Source organism: Maylandia zebra, linkage group LG23 (assembly GCF_041146795.1).
Source record: "Maylandia zebra isolate NMK-2024a linkage group LG23, Mzebra_GT3a, whole genome shotgun sequence".
Classification (NCBI taxonomy): domain Eukaryota; kingdom Metazoa; phylum Chordata; class Actinopteri; order Cichliformes; family Cichlidae; genus Maylandia; species Maylandia zebra.
This window is the reverse complement of record NC_135188.1, coordinates 10478419-10504232: the sequence shown is the minus strand read 5'-3', so window position 1 is coordinate 10504232 and position 25814 is coordinate 10478419. Positions and strand designations below refer to the sequence as shown.

The following is a 25814-nucleotide window of genomic DNA, read 5'->3' as shown; positions in this document are numbered from 1 at the left end:
CTTCAAGCTGCTGCTGTTGTTTTTGCTGTTATGTCTGGTTTGAAAACCTCAAGTCAGCCATCATTGTGCCAGCTCACCAGCTGTCACCTGTCCAAACAACTGTTGTCCAGCTGGTCTACAAAACATCTGTGAGAGACAAGACGCAGTCCTTTACACACCTTCATCAGCACACCTGTACGGATGCTGCTTGTTGATTTGAGCTCTGTGTTCAGCACCATATTGCCCAACAAACTGGTTAATGAAGTGACCGCTTGAACTCTTTACTGAGCACATGGATCATAGATAGGCCCAGAATGCCAGGATGGGAGGCCACACCTTATTAACCCTAATCCTGAGCACAGGTGTGCCACACAGGTGCATCTTTAGTCCTGTCCTCTGCCTCCCATTCACATTTCTCATTTTTGGAAATGAGAAGATATACTTCAAACATGCACTATGATAAACAGCTGAACCTTCACATTTATTTTATTTACAGCCTATAGCACATTTAAAGTACAGGTGGTGATCCAAAGTGCCTTAAAGACATTCCAGGTCTCAACAAACACAGTTTAAAAATGCATGAAACGCTGAAAGGTGTGTTTTATTGTGTTAACTAATTATTGTGGAAAAGAAAAATTACAGTGAAATTGATGATGATTAATCTCATGAGTCATGAAACACTGCTCTCACTTTCATAAGGTGCCTTTATAAGTTAAAAATATTGGTATTAGTAAAATTTGAGAAACATTTTTTACATTTCAAAAAAATAAAACTCGAGTAAGCATCAGGATTACAAACCATCCCAAGGTTGAAATCAATCAACACCTGAGGGAAGCTGTGTAACACCTGCAGGGTGATGTCATCAAAAGGCAAAGACCCCCACACATTACAGCAAATATATGAATGATTATTCAGAACAGTCTGAACAAAGAAAAGAATAAAATCAGCCATAATTAGACCGATTAGACTGGACATGTAGTCATACGCTTATGGACAAGAACAAAAATCATATAGGCCAATTATAATTTAAAACTATATAAAATAACCTGGTATCTAAGCAGTTAGTACAGCAACATCTACAGATTTATCACCACAAAACAAAATGGATGATCAGTTTGACAAATCTGTTTCTTATATTTTTATATTTTTGCAATTAAGAACATAAACAAATCCATAATTTTCTGATTGCTTTATTTTGAAAAGGTACAGTTCCTTAGTAACTTCCTATTTATATTACTGTTGCTTCAGGGCTTGTGGTGATTGGTTCCTGCTGACCAGGTGAGTCTGACTAACATCATCATCCAAAACCAGAACTGGTCAGATCCAGTTCAGACCGGCAGGATGTTCAGGTACACGCCTCCCTGGGTGGTTCTGTGTCACAGTCTGGACCAGGAGACGAAGGTGAGACACGCACTTTCTGTCCCCAGGGTCAGAGGTCAGAGTGGTGTGATTGCATTACTTGCTGTTGTGTTACAGAAGCTGCAGTTCAGCTGAGGGGGGCAGCAGGGAGTGCTCTTACGAGCAGGAGTGAAACTTCAGTTTGATGATCCAGCGTGGATCACGAGCTGAGGCCACTCTCCTGTCCTTCTGCGTCTTACCATAAAACACTCACAGGCTGCCACTGCCTGTTAGGAATATCATTAAAGACTGGTCTCTGGGGGTGGGGCGTTGCTTTAGGGGCGGGGCCTGTGAGTGGGCATTCAGTGACCTTTGGCACATCAGTCAGTTGTTCTTCAGGCTGTGCAGCAGGCAGAAAACTGATCAGAGGTAAGAAATCAGCTCAGATCTACCTTTACATGATCAATCAGACCTTTAATCAGTAACAACTGTAATCAATAACATCTTTAATTAATGATATTTATAATCATTGACTAGTGATGAGACTGGGAGCACCATTTTTCTGAATCCAAGGTGCGAAGGAGAGTATACTCCTTCACACCTTGCTGCCTTATTATTAGTTATTGATTGTCACATGACCAGGACTTGGTTACTTCTTGAAAGCACCCGAAACACAAAGTTTTACAGCCCTGCCCCCCGAGGATCAGTTTCTGGGTCTCTGGGTGGTCTCCAAACAGTTGGACACGTTATCAGGTGACAGCAGCGGCTTGTCTGCAGGAGGAGCTGCTTATCAGGCATGCTCAGACAGGAGGGTGCTCTGAGGCCGCCGCTGTCTGGAACACTCCAGGAATCAGTCGAGTGTCATCTGCGGCTCGTGTTTGGCTGGTGAATTTCTGCACAAACAGGTGAAAGAAGACTTTATACCAGGGAATAAAATAACAGGCCTGGGGACCAGAAGAGGCCCTCTGAAAGGCCGGTCTGTTCCTGTGGCGTGACGGAGTAAAAGTTCGCAGATGCCCACATAACTGCCCACAGGGGTATCAGAGCAGCTACTGAGTGCTAAAGTGATTTCTGAAGCTCTTTCAGGGGCGCTCAGGTGTGAGGAGACGGTAGCATAAAGAGTCCCTGACAGCAGGAAATGCTGGAATGACAAAGAATAAGAAGAAATGTTGTCTCTGAGCACCTCATAGCATTTCCAGCCTGCACGGACTAAAGATTATAGATGGCCATCACTGCCGGTCTGAGTCCTGACTCAGCTCAAAGACACAGACAGGTGAGGAGCACACCTGACCTGATGTCCTGCACTCAGGTGTGTGTGTGTGTGTGTGTGTGTGTGTGTGTGTGTGTGTGTGTGTGTGTGTGTGTGTGTGTGTGTGTGTGTGTGTGTATCTGTAACCCTGGCATGCTCAGCTGATTGGTGACGGCTCTGAGCCGCAGTTCTCCGTGCTAACAGGCCTTTTTACAACTTTGTCAGCTTTTGAACTTTGAACTGCTGCAGGTTTATAACCCTCTGACCTCCACCTTTATCCGAGCAACTCTGAACTTTATCCGTTTTATGGTGGATTAATTATTAGAGTTCATGACCACAGACGAGCTGCCTTCCCATAAACGGTCATATGACTTCAGTCAGTCTTTTACAAGAGTCGCTGTAAACGTTATCATTGATCTATCATTCCTTGGATTCAGTTAAATTTCCTCCATAAAAACTCAGCTGCTGATTCCAGTTCAGGTCAGACATGCTACAGTCAAACACGTGCCCCGGGGCCCTGAACCAGCCCCCCAGCTGGATAAATCCGGCACACTTAGTGAATGTACAGAGAAAAGTAGAGGAAATGATTAGTGGATCGGTTCTGCTTCTCCTCATTTCCTGTCTGTGTCTCGTGTTTAGTGACAACGTTCATATAAAACACATTCCTAATGATGAGGTCAATGAGTCCCTGTGGCCCCAAAGCTCAGGGTTTGCTCTGAAGTTTATGGATTTGATAAACTTCTTTAAGTGGTCACAGCAGCTCCACCCACCTGCCCGATGATAACCGGTCTGCTGTGACCTCCTGTCTCAGCTTCCGGCTCCATGTTTGGATGGATCTGAGTCTTTTCAACCCTTATGTTCAGTGCAGGGTCTGTACTTTACAACGTAAAGTGCACTGAGGAAACCATTGTTGTGCTTTGGCACTATATAGATAAAACTGAGTTGAACTGGATGTTTCCAATGCAACCAATCAGCCCTCCAAATTGATTCCTGTTACTAGAGAAACTGTCCTATCCCTATTGCTGTCCTCTGTGGTTGCCACAGTAACCATTCTTTCCTCCCTGTTGTTTCAGAGACTTTCTGCGGGCAACCATCAGGATGTTTTGACTTTTCCATCTTCTCAGTCGAGTTCTGTTCATCACCATCTGTCAGAACCTCTGTCACCCGCTGGTTCTGCCACACCACCTGCAGCCATGGACAGCACTCCAAAGAATTGGGTTTTAAAGCCTCTGTCCCCCACGCTCCAACCATCAGACCTACGCACCATTGCTGTACCAGCCCCAGGTCCAAATGACCTGGACACCGCCTTTAGGAGCATCTCAGTTTCACACAGTCAGCCTTGCGTAGTCGTCTCCTCCCAGCAGGGCGACGAGTCTCAGGATGTTGTGGTTCAGGCCCGGCAGATTGCTGTGTCGCCTGATGGGGGAAACTCCAGTGACGAGTGGCAACCCAGCAGTCCCAGCAGTCCTGGCAGCAGCTCAGGCTCTCATTGTGGGTTTTACTCCTTTGTGGAAGATCCAGGAAGCCCCAAGGCTGAGCATAATGAAGCTTGGATGGTCTCACCCCAGCGCCAGGCTATGCTGGCCACCCTGAAGCAAGAGAAGGGCTTCAAACTACAGACCTACACAAGCAGCAAGAAACCCGAGAGTCTATTCTCAGAGGGCAACGGAGACCTGCAGTACAAAGTTGATGCAAACAATGGAATCAGAGTGGTTGGTGAGGAAGAGGAGAAGGAGCTTCGCAAAGAGATCATTCGTACCCAAGCTCCAAAGAAGAGTGCTGGGTTTCAGGACCAGCTGAGCTCCCAGGAGGACCTGAGCCAGTCTACAAACAAACTGATAGAAGGTTTCAGTTTAAGCTACAAGCCAGTCAGTTCCAGACCAGAACCCCCTCGTCCTGCTGAGCCCGGAACCATCGACAAGGAGCAGATCAACTTCAACACAATCCGACAACAGTTTCTGAAGTTGGAGCAGGACCGGCTGAAGGCTCCGTCCAGTCCTCTGAAGTCCCCAAGAACACACCTGAAGTCATATTTGTGGCCAGATCTTGATGTAACCACACCAAAGAAGGTGGAGACAAGTAACAACGCAGCACAGTTTAAAGCACCTGAAGAAGATGAAGCATATCGACAGAAGAAGGTGACGGTGTTCCAGACTGAGGAATGTTTGAGCAGGCAAAGCAGCGTGTTTGATGACCTGGACTCTGGACTGGAGGAGCTATCAGGAGAGGTGGGTGGTGGCTACGTCAGCGATGATGGGGTGTTCAACGATAATGTACAGCAGCTGAACAGACCCATCAAGTCCACTAGTGCTTGTGAGACCCCAATTGAACGGGAGATTCGGTTAATCCAGGAACGTGAGGAGAACCTGCGCCGCTCTCGAGGCCTGAAGCTTAGTGACAGTTGGGGACAGATGGTTGAGATCAAAACCAAACGCTTACAACCACGACCAGCACCGATCAAAATGAAAGAGAAGACTCGAGTGAGCTTCATTGTCCAGGGAGAGGTCAAAAACGAGAACCAGAATAAGCTTGATCCTTCTCAGAATATCGAAGAGACTAGAAGTCAGTCGGAGCCACGAAACAAGGACAGGTGGACAGAGGAGAGCAGCCAGCCTGAGTCTGAAACAAGTGAAGTCTTTCCATCTCCTTGCTGTCCTCATCGACACCCTGAAGAACAAAAACAAATGAGCCCGATTCCCTCTTCCTTGATCGAGATAGACTCTGGGGTCCAGGACAGAAGACGTCTTGACCAGGATCAAGTGTTTTCCTTTTCCTCTACTGCCTCCCTAGCATTGACACCTCAAAAGGAAACAGCCCTTCAGTCCTGGAGGGAGAGCCTGAAGTCCACTGGCCTGCAGTGTAGAGGAAAAGGAGCCCCAGACTTCATTGAGAAGGAAATTGAGGAGGCTCTGAGAAGGGAGCAGGAGCTGAGGGAGTCCAGGGAGGAAGCCAAACAGCAGCTGTTCTCTCCAGCTCCTCTGGTGGAACAAGCGACCCAGAAGGCCGTCAGTCAGTTCTACCCGCCGATAAAAACAGGTACGTACTGTTGACCCGATCACAGCAAACTCAAAGTGCCCCATAATTCTCAATGTCAGTTTGTTCTGACAGTCCAATCACGTCTAAACGTTTTTTGATGTTTCCAGACCTCATTAGATTTTAGTCCTTTGATATCTCAGGAAAGACTCCACATAAATTTCAGCTTAGGACCAAATATGATTTTTGAGGCTGTTTTCAGGTCAAAGTTCACCACTCCGGCAGGAACAGGGCTTAGCTGTTACTCAGTAATCTTTGAAGGAAAACTATTTTCACCTGTTTGTAACCAACCACATATCTTCTGCCTGTCATTCACTGTCAAAACACACACCAAACCACGATTGAAAGAGTGTTTCCTCTCAGGGGGATTGGCTGCTGCCTTAAACAGAGCCAGCGCTTTGGTTTGTGAGTTTATTGTCCACCGGTGACACTAACACACCTCTCCGAGGCCCAATGTTCACCAAATATTAGAAAGAGGACTGAACCTACCCAATCACATCAGAGTGGCTCATGGGAGAATTTGCTGACTCAGTGTTTCAGAGGTGTTTATGAGTCTGAACAGAGGCATCCCCCAACAGGCCTGGACTCAAACCCGGTTCCTCCTCAGAGTCCACACCAGCACTTGGTCTGAAGGAAAAACTCATCACACTATGACATCATTAAGACTCTGACATGAGATGGTGGCCATGTATGGCCAGACTCTAACTGTCACTGGCCTTATTAAACCCATGTAACACTGTCCAATGGTGTCTGAGTGACTCATCAGGTCCAGCAGTAAAACCTCCCAGGAGGTCCACATTGACCAATGCTGTGGTTCATGTTCAGCTCAAGGCTCTAAAATGCGCTCAGTTAGGTTTAGGAAAAGATGGTTTGGGTTGAAATATGCTGTTTCACAGTAACCCTGCTCTGTTGCATTAAATTATTGTGTTTCGGGACGATGTGTGGAGCAGCAGTCACAGTGACTGACTGAAGGTTAAACACATCTCATCACTGTTAGCTTAAATTAATCAGCAGGTTTAAAAGTCAAATATGTGGAAATGTCCACAAAGCCAAACAGTAACCTATAACCATATTTGCGCTTAGCTGTTCTCAGATGTTCTTCAAAAGAACTATTTAAAGCTTTATTCAAACAGAGCAAAGACAACAAATGAAGTGGTAAAAAAACAAAACACAAAGAAAAGCTGTGAGGCTCACATGTATCCATACTCAGGACAAGCAGGATGTTATACAGTTTCCTCCAGCTCATCACTGTCATTAGTTTGTAGTTTTCAGGGTTTGTTTCAGTCTGCAGTTCCTCTGTCCACCTGGTGCTGTATGGCGTTATTTTTGTGCCACTATTCTGAGTGCACGTAAAAAAAATTTGAGCGCATGTAAACATTTTCTTTACAAGTGTTGTATTTTGAGGAGAAATTTATCTTGAGCAAAGAAAAGCTACATTTTGAGCGAACAAAATTCATTGCTGCATGCAAAAAATGTATTTCAGTGTTTGCTGTTATCCATAGAAACACACAGTAACAGCTCCTCTTGCTCAGTTTTTGCATTTGTTCTTGCTCAGATCTCTGCGGACCTGTTCGCGGTGTGTCGCTTGCACTCTGAACATCTCTGCTCCCTGTGCGTTCAACTCTTTCTATAGACTGTTATATTTGTGCCACAAAACCAACCAATCACACACTTGGATGCAAAAACTTCTGATTGCCTGTTTTGGTCTCTCTTTGGTCTCTCTTTGTTCACTCAAATTTAGTTTTTCTTTGCTCAAAATAAATCTCTCCTCAAAATGCAATGCAACAACTTGTTTTTACGTGCGCTCAGAATAGTGGCACAAAAATAACGCCATACTGCTGCTATCATCAGATTTTCACAAGCAACTTTTACTAACAGGGGTTTTTTTTGTTTATAAACACCCAGTTTGTGATGTTCTGACTTAAGTGACTAACAACAGGTGATGCTGAGGGGGAAATCTTCAAAATAAAAGACCCAGAGATCAGAGCAGAGAGACAGAGTGCTGCTGAAGGTTTAAATGGAATCCACTGAAGGAGTGTGAAAATGATCTGCAGGAAGGAAGGTAAACTTGTTACATAAAAATCAGAGAATGAGTAACTCAACGAAAGAAATGATCAAAGTCCAGAGAAGCACCGAAATCCACTTCAGTCAATCAGTAACAGCTGCTCCAAAGCCACACACACACACTCGCTCATCAGAGCAGGCGACCAATCAGCACATTCTGTTATCCAGAGAATCCACGCTGGGAAACATTGCAGCAGCGCAATCTTAAGAAACCCTGCCTCACAGCAGACATGATGAGCAGACTGTAGATAAAAGATGGACCCAACCTCTGTGATGTTACTCATTGGTTTATGAACCCCTGGTTTTAACAGTTTCGCTGCATGATCATCATCAGTGTGCATCCTCAGACTGTACAGGTGTATCACACAGACACAGATATCTGCTAACCAGTGCTCAGTAACATCCAATTATAATCCTCAAATCTCACTGCACACCCAAACTGGAGCTTAGACCTGTTGGACTGTGTGTTGGTACAGTAACCTCTCAGCAGCCATACAATTGGTCAGATGATGTCATTAAAAATGCTCCAAAATCTCCAACTGCACGAACACGGTGAAGCTAGTGTTACAGGTACCATGTGGCAACACCTGTAGAAAGTTATATATGTGTCCTGCAAGCAAATTTTCAAATGAAAATATCACTTACATTGAAAGTAAAATAGCTTAAATATAAATGAATTCACATAAATGTGATCACGTGTTAGTGGATATCACACTACCAGACAGCTAGTAGCTACAGACACATGGAAGTCTTTGAGGACTTACTTACTGCTCCCTCTGCTGGCCGTTAGAGGAACAACCACAGCTTCACATTAAAATGATTCCACTGAATATAACTGAAAACTGGAAAGCTCCACCTTAAATGTGTTTCCTGTTTAAAGTTCTGTTTCCATTTAAATAATAAAAAAAAAACATGATCGGAGGAAACAGCTGCTGTTCAAACACTGATGACATCACAGCGTGTCACATATGACGTCATTCATGATTTCCTCCACGGTGTTTCAGAGAAACCAGCCAGCGTGTCTTCTCCTCGCCCCTCCCTCCGTCTGCCCTCCGTCTCCTTCATCACGGCTCGGCCCTGGACCTCCTCCTCTCCCTCTCCCTCCTCCCCCTCCCTAGCAGTGCGAGGTCTGACGGAGACTCTGCTGCAGAACTTTGAGGAGTATCGAGCCAAACTGAAGCTGGAGGAGAGTGCAGTAAGTAGTTTTGCTCTTTCTGCTTTTTCAGCCTCTTCCTGCTTCAGGAGATAATGAAGATGATCATTTAGACGTTGTCAATGAAATGATGCTGCACAAATAAAATGGAAGTGAATAAAATAAAAACCAAGGTCCAACAAAGCTGGGTCTGTGTGAACTGTAAAACAAGCCAGAATGCAACAATCTGTAAATCTATTAAACTAATATATTATTTACTACAGAACACAGAAAACACATAAAATGTTTAACCATGGTAAATGTTTTAATAAAAATATGAGCTTGTGTTGAATCTGATGGCAGCAACACATCTAGACAGGTCCATGTTTCCTCTTCCGTAACATCAGTCTGTGAGCTGAGGAGAACAGCTGAAGATCACAGAAATCCAATACTGATTTACAGCCTCATCCCTGCGCTCAGATCCACTGAATATGCTGATGATGTCATGTTGTGTAATTGATAAAATGTTCACAGCAAGGACTGTGATTCTGAAACAGGTTGGTGAACTTCTGAGAAGCTCCACCTCTCTGAGAGGATCTTTTTCCACCTGATCACGTGGCTGACCTGCTGCCAGCTCCCTTTGATCTTTTCTTTTGCACTGCTGGACTTTGACACACTTTTGCTGCTCCGTCGCAACTTTTAGGTCAAGTCGCTGCTGCCAAATTCCACATTAGCTCAGATTTGTTATGAAACAGTAAAATGTCTCATTTTGAGTATTTACTGTGTTTTTGTGCTCTATTGTGGATAAAATATGAGTTTATGGGATTTGCAGATCATTGGATTCTGTTTTTATTTGCAGTTCAACCAGCGTCCTGACTGTTGGAACTGAGGTTTTAAAACTGCACAATAATAACGGAGTCTATTTTTATTTGTTTGTTTCTTTACAGTACGCAGGGATCCAGCCAGTTGATGAGATCAACAACGAGGTATGGGCTTCTCCTGTAACCTTAACCCCTTTACTCCTTGTCTCCTTAACTCCTTGTCGTCTTGGCCTGTTTTCAGGTTGTGGAGTCGACTCGAGTCAATCGACATAAGAACCAGGGAGCTCTGCTCTGGGAGGCCAGACAATTTGCCAACCAGGAGAACCAGTGAGTGTGCCTGACTCCAAAACAGGACTCGACCTCAAGCAGCAGGGCAGGAGATCCTGAAATACGGGACTGAGTTTCTCTCCTCAAGCTGGGATGCAGTGGTTTCTAAAGACGCTCCAACAGAAATGGCTGTTGCTGATTGTTCCTTGAAGATGACAGCAGTTCCCCTTGTCTAATCAGCAGTCCGTTGGTTAGAGCCTAAAACAGAGACAACGTGTCTGATTCATATAGAGAAAAAAAGATAGTTCCAGTGTTTATCTGGAGACTTTTAATCTGACACAGCAGCACGGGAAGTTTCTGATTGTTTTCATGATGCATCAAAAATAAAAAATGATTTTTAGTCCTCAGACACTCAGATGGTTCACTGCAAGACACAAACATCTGCCGACAGCTGCAGCATTATAGCAGAATCCCAGCGACAGGAAGCTCAGTTTTACCTGCTTTCTGAAAAACACCTGAACAGAGGGTTCTAACTTTCTCCAAAAGATCCAGAAACGGGAAGTGTAGCCAAACAGAGCACCCCAAACCCATCTCTGAAACAAATGTTTACAATGTGTTTTTAGCAGCATTACCAGAAAACCTTCCACACAAAATTAAACAGTGATTCTCATTGCTTTAACCCCCTAAGACCCGAACTCTTTCATTGCATGCATTTTTAATTTCTCTTTGCTATTTGGGCTGATTGTGACCTGATGAATGTAAAAACAAAGAATTACCAGATTTATTTATTTTTTTACCTGATTTTTGTTTATGAGAAAAATGAGATCCACATATGAGGACATTTGTTTTAAATTTTGATAGAATAGTGGCAGTATAATGTCCCCGTAAGTGGATATCAGGCCCTTGTAGAGCAAAATTTTGTATTTAGGTCTAGACAACCAAAAATGTGATGTCCACATATGTGGTAACCAGGTTGTAGGAGGTTAAACTGACGTTTCATTCTAGTTTATTTGTAATTTACCTGCATTTCTTTGTTTCGTGTTTTGATTTGATGTGAAGCACCTTTGTAACACCTGTTGTATCCCGACATGTGCTACACAAATACATTTACTTACTTAAACACACCAACACAGCACAAAACATAAACACAATAAACAAACACATTGTTTGGTGAGGTGAGTGTAACCAACAAAATCAGAGGGTACCTGGTGACAGCAGAGAGGAAGAAATCTCTTTAACCGGGAAGAAAACCAGGATCAGGGAGGAGGAGACAGGAAAAGAGGATGTGATGTTTCTCAATAAAGTCTTTCTTTACTTCAGTCCATACAAAAACCAACCATATGGACAGCATCCTGCTCATCATACAACACAAAAGGTGATCAAAAAACAGAAGATCGAACTCACTCATACAGCAGATCATTAGATCAGACCATAATCTAGCTGTGCACCCTGTCAGTGTGAACTCACAGCTAAAGAAAAAGTCACCTGACACCAGATTTAAAATATGTTTCTGGACAGATGAACAAGATGACAATGCATCGAGGTCGGATATTTTTTTCAGCGTTAGTTTCCATTATTAAAAACAACAACGAGTAAATACTAGTAAAGGAAACCACAATAAACTAAAATTGGGCGCAGGTATCTTTTAATTTTTTTCCGCCTAGAAGACTTAGCTCAGGGAAGAATGTTACCGGCGATAGAGGATGGTGTCCGCGGCGCCCGTCAGATAAACAGCCGGTTCGTCGCACAGGGCCGATATCAAACTGATCACAGAGGTTATATCAGTCATCTCACAGACAAACACGTTTATATGACACGCAGCTTAAACGTCTCGCCTAGACGCTGTTTGAGTAGAGCTTTGGGGTGCCGTCAGTTTTTATAGTCAGGCGGCTGTAGAGGCAGCTACGGGGTCCCCACATCCTTTTAACAGAGAGCGGTTTGTTTTTAACAGCAGCAAGCAAAAAGCGCTGAGTTTAACTCAAGTCTGGTGTTTCAATGTTTTGGTGTTTTAATTACTTTAAGTTAATATTAAACAGCCTTAAAAACAGGAAAAGGAAAACGGCTAATTTTCATTCTCATCTGCGTGACAGAAGCGGAAAACCTTCAGGTGAGCTAACGCTAGAGGCTAGTGCGGCTGCTCATTCACTGTTGTGACTGAGTACTTTGAGTACTGTGACTATGGTGTTATTTGGCACGGCCTGGGTGAACAGTTTGATGTTCAATTTGAAAAAGAAGCAGCTGAACTGCTTTAAGTTTGTAAAGACGTTTCGTGCAACAGGCTTCTTCAGTTCTACAAATTAAGGTGGAGGGTCCCAGGTGTTTAATCCCCATTAGAGGTGATCCTGGGTCATTTACCCACTAGTGATCACGTGAGTCAACACCAGAACCAAGGTATGAAAGAAGGTGGAGCTCATTACCATCAGTGGGGTTTAATGGTGAAACCACTGTGAGATGTTGCCCCACCCCATCGTGTGACCTGTTGAGGACACCTGAGCCAAGGTGTGAATCTGGGTGGAAATAGTCGGTTTTGTAAACCCCGCCCTCTGTTCAAAGATGTTCGTTCACAGTGGACATAGATGCTTCTTCCACTAACCATCACTCCTCTCTGTCCGAAATGTGAACATTGGCATCCTCAAAAGAGTGACCTTTGACTTTTAGATGCAGATGTACAGCTGAGTCCCTCTTCTGTGTACAGGTTTGAGCTTTCCTTGCAGCACGGCACTGCACAGCATACACTGTTGTTTAGTTTGTGTTTGTGTTTGGGATGAACCAGTTTGTGTCTGAGTGTGTGGCTGGGTCTGAAGTACACTGGGATGCTTCTATGATAAACCTGCTACATACGGGATTACAGTGTTGTTCCCCTTTGTCCTTCTTATTCTCCCTAGTTGGTGTCTGACCTTCTTTTCTGTGCATCTTTGTTGATTTGATGAAAGTCCAGTGTGGACAACCACATGTTTTAAGAGCTTTCTTCTTTGCATGTATGTTCCTTTTCTTTCGTCCTTCTACTTGTGCTTTGCTTTTTCACTTATCTGTAGTGCTGTCCCCTTTGAAAGTTTTACTTTCCACTACTTCGGGTAAAGGTGGCACTGGAGAGCCCGTGGCTCATGCATCTGTCTGACACATGTAGTGGTAAGGCAGAGGTCTGATCACTCATGTTCATCTCTGCTCTATCCACACAAACAGGTCAGTAATCGTGTTTAAGTGATTAGAGCAGCTGACTAGTCTGTTTTTTAGGTGACACATCCACCTGGGATCTAGATTCTTCTTCTGTGGTGGAATCATGGAACTGGCCTATGTGTGTGAGTGGGAGAAGCGTCCGAAGAGCACGCACTGCCCTTCCATCCCGCTGGTCTGCTCCTGGTCCTGCAGGAACCTCGTGGCCTTCACCACAGACCTGAAGAGCGAGGACGACGACAAGAGTACACAAACAAACACACACACACACACACACACACACACACACACACACACACACACACAGGTGAACACACAAACACACGCTGAACTTGATGTTCTGTTTTCAGATGTGAGTCACATGATCCATATCATCGACACTGAGCACCCCTGGGATGTTTTCTCCATCAACTCTGGACACACTGAGGTCATTTCCTGTCTGGAGTGGGACCAATCAGGTGAGACTTCAGTTAAATGTTTTGGAGATGAGCTCAGCTGATTGACTGTTATTGGTCTGGAATCTGATGGCTATAAGCTGTTCAGACTGTGCCAGCAGGAGAAGCTGCTGTTCTCCTGCTTTATGTAAGTACATGCTGCAGTGTCACGTTCTGCTGAGAGAGACAGGAAGTGACGTGTGTGTCTGTGTGTTTGCGCGTGCTGCAGGCTCACGGCTGCTGTCTGCAGACGGCGACGGGCAGATCAAATGCTGGTCGATGTCAGATCACCTGGTAAATAGCTGGGAGAGCGTCCTATCAAGCTCGCTAGACGGAGACCCCATCATCGCTCTCAGCTGGCTGCACAATGGTGTCAAGCTGGCACTGCACGTGGAGATGGTAATAGCTGCCCACACATGTGCACACACCTGCTGGCTCGTTGCAGTGATAGCTCTGTGTCTTAACACTCACTGAGACCAGTTGAGTAAGCCCTGCCTCCTCTTCTACTTTTGCTTCAGTCTGGCTCCACAAACTTCGGGGAGAAGTTCTCACGGGTGAAATTTTCACCGTCCTTAACGCTGTTTGGTGGTAAGCCGATGGAGGGCTGGCTGGCGGTGACGGTGAGTGGTTTGGTGACTGTGTCGCTGCTGAAGCCAGGCGGCGCTCTGCTGACAGCGAGCGAGAGCCTGTGCCGGCTGAGAGGGCGCGTGGCGTTGGCGGATATTGCCTTCACTGGAGGAGGGAACATTGTGGTGGCTGCCACAGATGGCAGCAGCTCCTCGCCTGTGCAGTTCTACAAGGTAAGGACGAAAGATGCTGGCGTTACCAAGGGGCTCTCACCTCTTATGCTAACCTGACATTTTACCTTTGTTTTTTTCAGGTGGTGGTCAGTGTGGTGAGTGAGAAATGTCGCATTGATACTGAGCTGCTGCCCTCACTTTTCCTGCGCTGTACCACCGACCCGCTGAGGAGGGAGAAGTACCCCGCTGTCACCCACCTCAAGTTCCTGACCCGGGAGAACTCTGAGCAAGTAAGACCAGTGTGACCAGTCAGATCAATAAGACAAGTGTGACCGTTAAACCTGAGACCACCGGGACCTTCAGAACTCAGAGGAAGTGTGTGCTTTACAGGTTCTGCTGTGTGCGTCCAATCAGAACGGCAGCATCGTGGAGTGCTGGTCTCTGAGGAAGGAGGGACTTCCTGTTAATAATATCTTCCAGCACTGTTCGCCTGTGGGTAAGAAAACCCAGCACCAGGCAGGAAGTGATGTAACAGCCAGCTAATCGTTGGCATAGTGACAAGAGGCTTTAAGAATCAGACTGTGTGTGTGTGTTCATGACCACTGACCTTTTGTATTTAATGCCCTGACTTTCTTTATTTGACCTCTTCTGACAGTGGGAGAGAAGCAGCCGACCATCCTAAAATGGCGGATCCTGACGACCACCAGCGACCTGGAGCGTGTGTCGGCTGTCGCTCTGCCCAAGCTTCCCATCTCCATCTCCAACACTGAACTGAAGTTCTGCCCCGGACTCGGTGAGCCTCAGAGCTGGAAATGGCTGGTTGTTCTTCAGGGAGGTGTACACGCGTGCTGCCAAGCACCTTCATCAAGCTCAGAGTTTCTGTGGTCAGGGTGATCGTTCTCATGTTGATTTGAAAAAATGGCGGTAGAAGAAGAAATGTGTAGGAGGAAATCAGAGTACTAAACGGGCCAATCACAGTCATTGTGGGCATGGCATGTCTGTTACGGCATAGTGTTTGCTCACAGCACTGGTAGGAGGAGCCTCAGACAGCGACCTCATTGTAATGTCACTGTGTTTCGTTTACCTGGTGAACTTTATTTTGGGCCATTACCAAATCTTAAACCGCGATGCTTGTTCTGGACCGTCAGGTCTGACACCCTGCTGACCCCTGAAGTTAAAGGTTGATCTGGCTTCCTTTAAAGATGGTGGCAGGACTTTGTTGTAACCATCTCATCTCATTGTGGTTTCAGGTCTGGCTCTGGCGTTTCATGATGGCAGCATCCAGATCCTGCACCGCCTCTCCCTCCACACCATGGGCGTGTTCTACGGCGCCTCCTCGGCACAGCGCCCTGGAGATGAGTCGGCCATCAAGCGCCAGAGAACCGCCGGCCCCACCGTCCACTTCAAGGCCCTGCAGTTCTCCTGGACCTCATTGGCTCTGGCTGGAGTTGACAACCACGGCAAGGTGAGGACACACAGCTGGGTTCTGGTTCAGCCCAGATCAATAAAACGCCACACGTTAACAATCAGAGATCAGATCGATCGGTTTCTTATCAGTTGATTAATTTAGCAGAGAAACTGTTTCCTCTGGAATCCTGACATCTCCGTAACCTACATGACTTCTGTGTGAAGTAACTCAATCGGGTTGATGAGAAATGTGAAATAAGAAATTTGAAAGCAAAACAACCAAATAAGGTCTCCAGAGAGTGAGCCGAGGACAAGTCGATGGACATCTGGACAGTTGCCGCTTTGAATCATTCAGAAATCTAATTCTAATCTGTTTGTTTGTTTGTTCTCTCGTCAGCTCCACATGCTGCGTGTGTCGCCCTCTATGGGCCAGGTGCTGGAGATGAACACGACGCTGCGTCACCTGCTGTTCCTGCTGGAGTACTGCATGGTGACGGGTTACGACTGGTGGGATGTGCTGCTGCATGTGCAGCCCAGCATGGTGCACAACCTGGTGGAGAAGCTGCATGAAGAGTACATGAGGCAGAATCAGGCGCTGCAGCAGGTCAGCAAAGCATGCTGGGAGAAAACCACAAGGCCGGGTCTTTAAGTGATGACATATTAACCCTGCTTCTGGGTCCAAACTGCTCTGTTTATTAAGGCTGTTGTGTTTTTAACATGTTTTGTTTCTATTTAATCTCAACAAGACCCTAAAAACAGTCAGTGATCACTGTCGGCCTCTCTCGGTTTTTATTACCACTATTCATTTTAAAGCTCAGTTTTTAAAACCTTACTATGTAACTACAGTCCAGCCCCTGCAGCAGTATGTAAATGACTAACCTCGTATTGTGGATGGATTATCTTAGTTGTTCTCCTGACTGAAGTTTGGTCCGTTTACAGCATCTTTTTTCTGCCATTCGATTGCATTTGTCCCTAACCATTGGGAAGCCGCGGGTTAACTTTTATCAAGTGGAGAAAAAAAAGTTAGCATTCATCCTCCAGCTTCACTCTGCTAATTTGTTTATATTACGCTAACTGTAGCTGTGTAGCTAGCCAGTAGCCACTATGTAGCACATCATTATATACCAACAAGCCCAACCTCAGTAACCCTACAAACGTCACTGCTGTTTAGTTTTCTGTCTTGTTCTTCATGTTCTGCTTCATGAATCAGGAAGATTCAGTGACTGAACAGGGCTGAAGCGGTTAGCACTCATCAGCTTCACAAAGGCAGAATCACAGTAGCAGGTTTTTATCAGACTACAGGAAGTAGTCCCTGTGGTTAGGACCAGGCAGCACATGTGTTTAAAAAAGAAAAAAAGTCTTCCTTTCAGCATTATTAAATGTCCCAGTAATTATTTACCATTAATATGAAAATGCAGGACAGGTGAGATGATGAAAGTCAGCAGAACGCAGGAAGGGGTGTTTCTGATGTTTCTGGCTCGAGCACTTCCCCTTTGCCATTCTGTGCTTCAGGTTCTGGCGACACGCATTGTGGCAGTGAAGGCTTCTCTCTGTAAACTCTCCACGGCGACAGCGGCTCGAGCGTGTGACTTCCATGCCAAGCTACTGCTTATCGCTATCAGCTCCACCCTCAAGTCTCTGCTGAGGCCTCATGTCCTCAACACGCCGGACAAGAGTCCTGGAGACCGACTGACAGAGATCTGCGCCAAAAACACAGACACAGGTGAGACCGCAGGTGGCGGTGGTGTCCCATCATGTGTGGGTGGTGGCTGATGGCTCCATGTCTCCTCAGATATCGATAAGGTGATGCTCAACCTGAAAACGGAGGAGTTTGTACTGGATGGTCCTCCTCTGCAGTCTCTGCAGCAGCTCATCCAGTGGGTGGGAGACTTCGTCCTGTACTTGCTCGCCAACCTGCCCAACCAGGTAAGTGAAGTCGGGTGGCGATGCACACACCTTATTCCATGTTAGGAGGAGTGACTCGGAACCATTCCAATGAAACAGAAGCTGTAAGCAGATGTATATCAATCAGTTCGTCTCCAGGAAGCAGAACTCAGTAGAACTCATGTTTGGCTGATGACCTCTGACCCCGGGTTTATGTATGCTGCTCTCATAGGGCTCTATGGTCCGGCCCGGGTTTGGCTTCATGCGGGACGGGGCGTCTCTGGGGATGCTGAGGGAGATGCTGGTGATGATCCGGATCTGGGGTCTGCTGAAGCCCGGCTGTTTGCCCACCTTCACTGCCACGTCGGACAACCAGGACAGCATGCTGCTGCTGTTCAGGCTGCTCACCAAGCTGTGGCTCTGCTGTAAGCAACACACCTCTGGTCAGGACTGGGCCACTTTATCTGACCTCAGGTCCTCTCACGTTCAGTCAAAGGTTATGAGCTTTAATCTGAGGTTTCGGGTTAGTCTTCCCTCAATCATGGTTGTTTAAAGTGAATCAGGTCAAAGGTGTGCAGGTGATCCCAGGTGTTGTTGAAGGAGCCGTGAGTGAAACAGGAAGTCCTCAACTGCAAACACCATGCAGTTCCATCAGCAGTTTTGAGGAGAAGGAAGCATCCAGCTAAGAGAGGAAAACATCTAATCATCCATGTGTAGTGTAGAGAGAACTGGATGAAAGCCTCCATCAGCCTCGGAGCAGATCAGACTAGAATGGCACGGGCCGTCACTCACCGCCACATGTAAATTGTTCTTAATTAATTTACTGTTTGTTTTTGTTGGGTTCTTTTCACATGGAAATAAACAGATCTGACCAATCGGATCAATGCATTTGGCAACAGGTGTTCTGTAGGTAAAACTGACAGTAAGATGGAAACTGTAAATAATCCTGAGTTCAGACTCACAGCTAGCTGCTGCTACAGGTCAGTTGTCACTCTGGAAGGATTCCTCAGATCGCTCCACTGATTCCTGAAATATGAAATCCTCCCTGCTGCTCCTGAGACTTGGATGAACATCTGGACCATACAAGTGAGAGGAGGAGAGAAATAAAAATGCCTGCCTTGTGGGAAATTAAAAGAAAAAAGGGGGTCAACACTTCCAACCTGCTTCATAAAGCTGAAAGTAGCTTAGCCTATTTTATAAGTTTATAGATTTATGACTGCATTGATCCAGTATTATTAATAATAATGATAATAATAAAAATGGATTGCATTTATATAGCGCTTTTCGGGCCCTCAAAGCGCTGTACAATTCCACTATTCATTCACTGTCAGATTCACACACTGGTGGAGGCAAGCTACAGTTGTAGCCACAGCTGCTCTGGGGCAGACTGACAACAGTTTAAATTTATTAAACAGTTTAAATCTCCTCCAGGATCAATTTCTGTGATTTCAAATCTGGAATCAACAAGATTTTTTGAACTTATCATCCCAGTTTGAGGCATGACCAGAACCACAGACGTGTGGCGTGTGCTCTTTGTCACCATCAACTTCACCTGAGCCCTGAAAACAATTGTCCTGCTGAGCTCAGCACAAGAGAAGCTTGAACTCAGGTCAAAGAGAGGCTGAAGCAGTTTTCAGCTGTCACCACTACTAAACAGTTTCCCATTTTCTGTCACTCAGCACGGGATGATGGCGCCCCCCAGGACCCCGACGACAGTCTGATCGACGAGTGCTGCCTGCTGCCGAGCCAGCTGCTGGTGCCCAGCATGGACTGGCTGCCCGTCAATGACGGTGTGATGGTGAAGCTCCAGGGCAAGCACCCACTCAGGCTGCAGTTTGGCAAGGCCTCGTCCCTGCCCAGCAACGCCCCGCCCACACCTCTGGAGGTGTTCAACAGGTAATGCACACCTCAGCCTGCAGCTTTCCATAACTGCCGTTTCACTTAGAACCTACTTGGGTCGGCTCGGTTTTTACGATTTTCCATTAGGTGGTAGTACCTGGTACTAGGTACTAATTTAGTACCCACTGGCCAGGATTCCAAGCGATCTCAGGTGTCAGCAGCCTGCATGCCACCAATTGGCTAGTCAGTGGCGTCACTCGATGAGTCATGAGAGCGTCTCCTTCATGAAAATCAATACCGCCGTTTTTGAAACCTGGCAATGAGGAACACAGCTGCACAAAGAACAACGCCACAGACCTAGCAGCAGATACACCATTGCCTCCACGTCTTCCTCTGTTTGTGTCACATGCGAATGATGTCACAGGACTTTCAGCCGAGTTCCTAGAACAACCCCACACACATTATTTGGTACTGGATTCTAATGGAAAACAAACAAAACCAGGTTGAGTCGAGAAGGTACCAGTGACTGTGCTGACGGTAACTTGTGTGTTTCTGTGTGTGCTCGCAGGACTCCTGGCTCCCAGAGGATGGATAACCTGCGTTGTGTTCACATGGGCGTCTGTCCTACCGAGGAGAGCAAAGCCTGCACCAGGTGAGTCCGTGGGAAGCGATGTCACATGTTCCACTTTCATAATGACATCACTAAGCTCCGCCTCTTTCAGGTGCGGCTGCGTGACAATGCTCCGTTCTCCCAACAAGACAAACGCCATGAAGCAATGGGAGCAGCGCTGGATTAAGAACTGTTTGTGTGGCGGTCTGTGGAGGAGGATCCCACCCACGTTCACCTGAAGTGGTGACACTAAATCACCTGTTGGTGTGGAGCTTATTCACATCCCAAACCTATTGACCAATCAGGTTCCTGAAAATGGTCTTTAATATCCAGCTGAGAACCGGCTTCATGAGACCAGTTTCTGTGTGAGGCACAGGGACTGAATCCAGTTCCGATTGATCGTTGGAGCTGCACTTTGTACATAAACAGCATTTTTCTAATAAAGCCAACCAAACTGAACGAGGTGTTTCTGTTTTTGTGTCCGAACACCTGAGAGCGCTGGTTCATCCATGTCACATCACGCTGATGGAACGAACAAATGGGTCATCGGGTGTTTCCATGGGAACAGAAGTGATGCTGCAGGAAGTGTCAGGTGGGTTCATCGTGTACACAATGTCTTTAAGGGAGAAATTACTTTAAAGACACCTGTGATCACCGTTTCTCTCAGCTGATCATAACCACCTGTCAGGTGACGCACTGAGCACCTGCGTCTGCCCATCACTCTGCTTGGTAGAGGTGCATCAACCAGAGAGAAAGATTCTTTCAGTCACTTTTTAAAAAAAATTTTTTATCCAGCTCATTTCCAGCTGCAGGTAAAAATAGGAGAATACAGTTTAAAGTCTCTCTCTCTCACTCACACACAGTGAAAGGTAATGCAAACATGTAGTCACCACTCTGAGGACTCAAAGTTCAGTTTTCACATCATGACAGCAGCTCTGAAACAGCACCCCCTTGTGGTGGACCTGCTCGTCTGTTTAGGTTGAGCACAGACAACCGCCTTTTCCTGAGTACAAAACTACATATTTAGTAATGGTTTAATTCTGTGTGTGTGATCACATATAATGATGAAGAGAAGCCTGTCGGTAAAAATTCTTATCTTTCTTCCATCCACATGGATATTTGTAAAATGTTCTCTGTTCAGGTCACAGTGTCTGAATTCAGGATTTAATATTAATAAACTGGAAATGATTCTGAATGAGCTAAAGAGCACCAGCCTTCAGAAGAACGTTCAGCCAGTAACACCTGCTGCAGGTGAGCTTCAGCCCTCCCAGTGTTCCCTGTCTGTGACTGTCTTGGGTTCCTCTGGGGAAAAGCATGTCCCCCCCTCCTGTCCCAGCAGGGGGCGCCACAGCCTGCATTCAGCTGCTTTTTCAGGCGATTAGAAAAAAAGGCAGAATCACGTGTTTTTGTCTCTGTGACGTTTCAGGTGCGTGAAGGGTTAAAAACAGCGCCAAAGTGTAACCCTTTAGGCTCCGATCACCTGACAGCAACACGCACGAGGAACGTTTCACAGCTCGCTCTGCCCCGCCCACCCTGACACACACACACACACACCGCAGCAGGTTCCTCCCGCACACAGACGTCTCTGCGCTGTTCTGCAGGAAACGGAACCCACCGGAACCGGACTGAGACCCAGCCGTAGCAAGGTTCCGGTTCTGCTGACGGGATCCAAAGCGGGTGGATGTTCAGAGGTGATACTGTGTGTGTGTGTGTGTGTTTTGCTGCAGAGGTGCAAAATCCGGACTGCTTTGTTCAGTTTCCGGTCCTGCTGCACCTCCACCTGTCTGTCTGTCCGCGCGGCTCCATCAGTGGGTGGAGGACCTCTGTATACTGATTGGTCAGCTGTTAAATGGCATTAATGTGACGTGTGTCAGGGTGATGATGATGAAGAGCTTCCTTTGTGCAGCTGATTGTCTTCAGACTGATTTTCAGTGGTGTTCTCTGAAATGACTGAACACAGGTGTGAGGGCGTCTGTGTTGTGAGGGGGAGGGCCCGAGCAGCCGGTGTCCAGCTGCTTCCTGTGGTCATGTGATCTTCTTCTAGTAAACTCAGGTGTGTCAGAGTTCTGGCACCACATGCTGAAGCATTAACCTTTCATTTTTTGAATGGATCCCTGAATGGGATTTTATCACTCCAACCTCTGAGGTGGAGGTGTAAGGGAGGCGCTAACCCCGCCCACACCATGCCACTAGGGGGCGACAGCAGTCAACTTCAGCTTCTTTTGAAGTTTGACTGCTGTGCTGTTGACTGCCCCCTGCTGGCAGTCAACAGCACAGAGGCAGAAACAGTCGCTTCTTTCATCAGAAATTTGTATGGATAAGTTTCCTCCTCTCCTCCAGATCGCAGCTCTCCCGCTGGTCTGCGAGGTCACGTCCGCGACCTCACAATGACTGTAAACGGCGAGCAGACGAGGAGGACAGACAGTCAGTGTCTTTAAGCTGACTGGTCATTGTGTTGTTGTGTTTGAATCTTTAGCTCAGGATTGGTGGGTCAAACTCTTTAAAGGTCACGGGAACCGCCAGGAACGTGGATGGCACCGGTTTAGAAACCAGTGAGCGACACCGGGATGTCGCCCACTACTTTCTAAAGTCCAGTTTCCACTGTTGCAAAAAAGTGGACATGGGAATGGGGCGCATCTGCTTGTCTAATGACTTATGATTGAAAACTCATGAGCCAATCAGTGTGCAGCTTCCTACTACAGAAAATCCTCCATTTTCAAACAGTGTGACTGAAATTACCTAGCTCATTTCATTCAGGCGCAAACTTGGTGGGAGGGTTTTCACAGGACGTCTTATGCCTATCCGGTTGTTCAGTGATGACGCGACGAATCTTACTTCCGGGTCTAAAGTAGTCTGCGTTTAATATGGCTTTTGTGTTGTTAACATGTTTAATGTTATGTATTTTCTTCTATTTGATCTCAAAAAGCTCCTAAAACAGTCAGTGATCACTGTTGACCTCCCTCGGCTTTTATTACCGCTAATCATTTATTTAAGCTCAGTTTTTAAAACCTTAGGATGTAACTACAGCCCAGCCCATGGAGCAGTATATGAATGACTAACCTCGTATTGTGGATGGATTATCTCAGTTGTTCTCCTGGCTGAAGTTTGGTCCTTTTACAGCATCCTGCCATGCGATTACATTTGTTCCTGACCACCGAGAACACTCACGGTAACTTTTATCGAGTGGAAAAAAAAGTTAGCTTGTTTATATTATGCTAACTTAGCTGTGTCGCTAGCGGTCACGTAGCACATCATATACCAGCTAGCCCAACTTCAGTAACCCTACAAACGTCACTGCTGTTTAGTTTTCTGTCTTCATTTATGCTGGAAGTGATAACAGAGCTGTACGTTTTAATTTGTTTCCAAAACCCGCAGTCAGGACATGCTATATTGTATTTAGATAGAAGCTAGCGAGCTAACTCCCTGCTAACTTCTAACTCCGTTAAATGTCATAAATTCCGTTTTCATGGATGCCTGGATGTTAAACTCAATTGTTACACCTGGTAGAGCAGAACGCTGATCATTTTATTAAAGATGAAAGACTTTAGACAGTTTTTCAACTCTCAGTAATGCCATAGTGATCGTTTGATATATGGACCTGCAGCGGAGTTTAGACCCAGACACGGCTAGTGACGTCAGACTGAACAACTGGATAGCTTAAGAACTGTCAGCCATATTGAAAGTAAGAGCAGTGGTTGCTATGGAAACATAAAAGAAAATCAGATGCAAAGAAGCTGCAGAGTGACTGCATTGGTTGTCATGGTTACCTTTAGTTTTTCATGTTTGTTTGCTAATGACTTGATGTGAAAACTGTGGGGAAAAACAGGAAATTGATAGGGCTCACCTTCAAAATAAAAGCTGCACCTTGGCGTTGCTGCTAACATGTGTCAAATGCCAGCCGGGTCATCTCGATCCCTTTGCGATCCTGCGCTGTCACATGTACAAAATGATGAACAAGCTAACATCACATGTCTATAAAACCTCAAAAGAAGTTGACAGTTGTTGCCCCCTATTGGCATCAAGACAGAATTCAGGTTTGAGGCTCTTCTTGTTTTAAAACGGTTCAATGGAAGAAGAGATGGGCTGTATCCCAATTCAGGGTCTGCAGCCTTAAAGGCTGCATTTCAAGGCCGATTACGTCACCGCGACGCGACGAAGGCTGTCCCAATTCAAAGGCTGCTCGAAATGCGGCCCTGAAATGCGTCCTTCATTTCCCTGAATTTTAAGGACGTGGCGGTGTAGACTTCGTGACCTAACATATCCCAGAATGCATAGCGCGGCGGTGGGTGTGGATAATTCTGCCGAAAAAAACGGCGGACGAGGATCGTCCGAAGAGTAAACTTTAAGTACTGAATATTATGTCACTTATTTATGTGCAAATGTTCAATAACGAAGAACATGAAAACATTACTGTTGGCCACATGTCGGCAAAGTTATGTGACATTAGTGACGTTTGTACAAACTTGGTTTTAAAGCCTTTACTTTAAAATATACGCCGTTCAATAGCTGACCTTAATCTTACAGAGAATGATCAAAGCTCATGTAGAAACAAACAAACAAATGAAAAAAAGATTTTCTCCTTCATTTCTGTCAAACAATGCTGTATGTAACGTTTCCAGCTGTTAGTATCATGGTTGCTAGGCAACCTGGGCAGCGCAATGGAGGCTAGACAGTCCCATTTCACAAGCCTCGCACTTCCGCCCTTAGCGGTCTTTAAGTACGCGGTCCTTGAGGATCGTTGAGGCTGCGTACTTTAAGGCTGCAGACCCTGAATTGACCCTGTGCACGAGAAAATGCTAACTTCCTGGTTTGAGACCGGATGTGGGGTTGTACATTTCCGGGAGCTTTACTTTGCAGTCAATTGCTACTGCAAAGATATACTCCAAAATCATGTCCAAAACTCGAAAACGGAAAGATCGCGTTAAGTTACAAAAAGCAGAAGGTGGGAACACTCACCACTGTTGTGTCATAAAAAATCTAATGATCAATTTTGACGTTTAAAGAGTTTAGATCGATCAGTTGTTTACATCACTCAACACAAGCAGAACTGCATTACTGCATGCAGAAGACACATCGTCCACATTCAGAAGCACATCTGTGTATAGTGACTGGTCTTATGATTTAAACAGGCAAATGTTCAGCATTCAAACTATAGGTGAAGAATAGTCAAACCAGATGTTTCCCCCATTATGTCGAGATCAGCTAGTCAAGTACACACCTACACAGCATGTTTGTTAAACTGTGAAAAAAGCCACACAAAAAATGAATGATTGCTGGTAACGGTTTCTATACATTAGTATTTACGAAGAGTATGTTGTGACTTACCTTAAAAATAGCGGTCCCTCGCTAATAACGCGGTTCACCTTTCACCTCGCTGTTTCGCAGATTTTTTTAGTGCAAGTTTGCATGCTTATTTTTTTTTTTTTACGTCACATTGTGTCCTGCGTCCTGATCGCTGCAGACGATCTCCTCCGTGACGTCTCTCCTGTACAGTACAGAATCGCTGCATCGATCGCTAGCAGTGTGACTCTGAAGTGCAGTACTGTATGTCCACGATGTCCACGAAACGTTTTGCACCGTCAAAAAATAAAATTGGCTACTTGATTTCACCTATCGCTGGTTATTTTTAGAACATAACACCCGCGATAAACGAGGGACAGCTGAGAAATATAACATTTGAATCCCTTTTCTCTTTTGCCCTGAGGTGCGGGGAAAAAATATCAACAAGTTGATGAACATCATTTACAGATACATTGGGTAAATGCCCAAGACATCTATAGAAATGTAAATCGCTGCTTGATTCATTAATTTGCTTAACTTGTTTTGGACCATAAACCAGGCGC

General features: G+C 45.7%; 3 protein-coding genes and 1 long non-coding RNA gene across 11 annotated transcripts in view; 3 read left to right on the top strand and 1 right to left on the bottom strand.

Annotated features, from left to right (window-relative positions):
- Positions 1–1227: 1227 nt before the first annotated feature.
- On the top strand, positions 1228–10570 carry misp (mitotic spindle positioning). 3 transcript variants are annotated; one of them, XM_076879821.1, is made up of 5 exons: positions 1228–1380; positions 3640–5602; positions 8668–8858; positions 9743–9781; positions 9858–10570. In XM_076879821.1, exons 1-5 carry the CDS (start codon positions 1321–1323, stop codon positions 9945–9947), a joined length of 2343 nt encoding a protein of 780 aa, XP_076735936.1. In that variant the 5' UTR covers positions 1228–1320; the 3' UTR covers positions 9948–10570. The 3 variants fall into 3 exon arrangements, with proteins under 3 accessions (XP_076735936.1, XP_004557089.2, XP_004557088.2); XM_004557032.6 differs by lacking the exon at positions 1228–1380 and adding an exon at positions 1566–1746; XM_004557031.4 differs by lacking the exon at positions 1228–1380 and adding an exon at positions 1755–2590.
- On the bottom strand, positions 10005–11775 carry LOC105941044 (uncharacterized). Of its 2 annotated transcripts, XR_013095505.1 has the most exons (4): positions 11575–11775; positions 11089–11235; positions 10381–10476; positions 10005–10141 (listed from the first exon to the last, which is right to left on the bottom strand). It is a non-coding gene; the product is annotated as an uncharacterized LOC105941044 (long non-coding RNA). The 2 variants fall into 2 exon arrangements; XR_001167681.2 differs by lacking the exon at positions 10381–10476 and having other exon boundaries at positions 10007–10141; positions 11575–11769.
- A 23-nt stretch (positions 11776–11798) lies between these two features.
- med16 (mediator complex subunit 16) lies at positions 11799–20430 on the top strand. 2 transcript variants are annotated; one of them, XM_014414164.4, is made up of 17 exons: positions 11799–11990; positions 12542–12578; positions 13118–13302; positions 13408–13515; positions 13721–13890; positions 14010–14291; positions 14372–14521; positions 14622–14727; positions 14887–15024; positions 15482–15696; positions 16036–16242; positions 17151–17361; positions 17431–17564; positions 17755–17947; positions 19202–19418; positions 19930–20013; positions 20084–20430. In XM_014414164.4, the coding sequence occupies exons 3-17, from the start codon at positions 13164–13166 to the stop codon at positions 20208–20210; spliced, it is 2481 nt and encodes an 826-aa protein (XP_014269650.1). In that variant the 5' UTR covers positions 11799–11990; positions 12542–12578; positions 13118–13163; the 3' UTR covers positions 20211–20430. The 2 variants fall into 2 exon arrangements, with proteins under 2 accessions (XP_014269650.1, XP_014269651.1); XM_014414165.4 differs by lacking the exon at positions 12542–12578.
- Positions 20431–21452: 1022 nt separating this feature from the next.
- plppr3b (phospholipid phosphatase related 3b) overlaps positions 21453–25814 on the top strand; it is an 18067-nt gene continuing 13705 nt past the window's right edge. Inside the window, exon 1 of one of the 4 annotated variants that reach the window (XM_004557033.4) lies at positions 21453–21662. The gene's annotated coding sequence lies outside the window, so the exon portion shown is untranslated. Of the gene's footprint in view, positions 21663–22321; positions 22396–22495; positions 23141–24237; positions 24318–25814 lie in introns of those variants that run through there. The other 3 variants (XM_076880200.1, XM_076880201.1, XM_024798806.2) reach the window with 3 other exon arrangements.

Coding starts and splice junctions, on each gene's coding strand:
- med16 (XM_014414165.4), top strand. CDS start 13,164: ATGGAACTGGCCTATGTGTGTGAGTGGGAGAAGCGTCCGAAGAGCACG. Junction 17,362..17,430: donor CGCCAAAAACACAGACACAG/GTGAGACCGCAG, acceptor ATGTCTCCTCAG/ATATCGATAAGGTGATGCTC. Junction 19,419..19,929: donor CCTCTGGAGGTGTTCAACAG/GTAATGCACACC, acceptor GTGTGCTCGCAG/GACTCCTGGCTCCCAGAGGA.
- misp (XM_076879821.1), top strand. CDS start 1,321: ATGTTCAGGTACACGCCTCCCTGGGTGGTTCTGTGTCACAGTCTGGAC. Junction 1,381..3,639: donor GTCTGGACCAGGAGACGAAG/GTGAGACACGCA, acceptor CTGTTGTTTCAG/AGACTTTCTGCGGGCAACCA. Junction 9,782..9,857: donor TTGATGAGATCAACAACGAG/GTATGGGCTTCT, acceptor GCCTGTTTTCAG/GTTGTGGAGTCGACTCGAGT.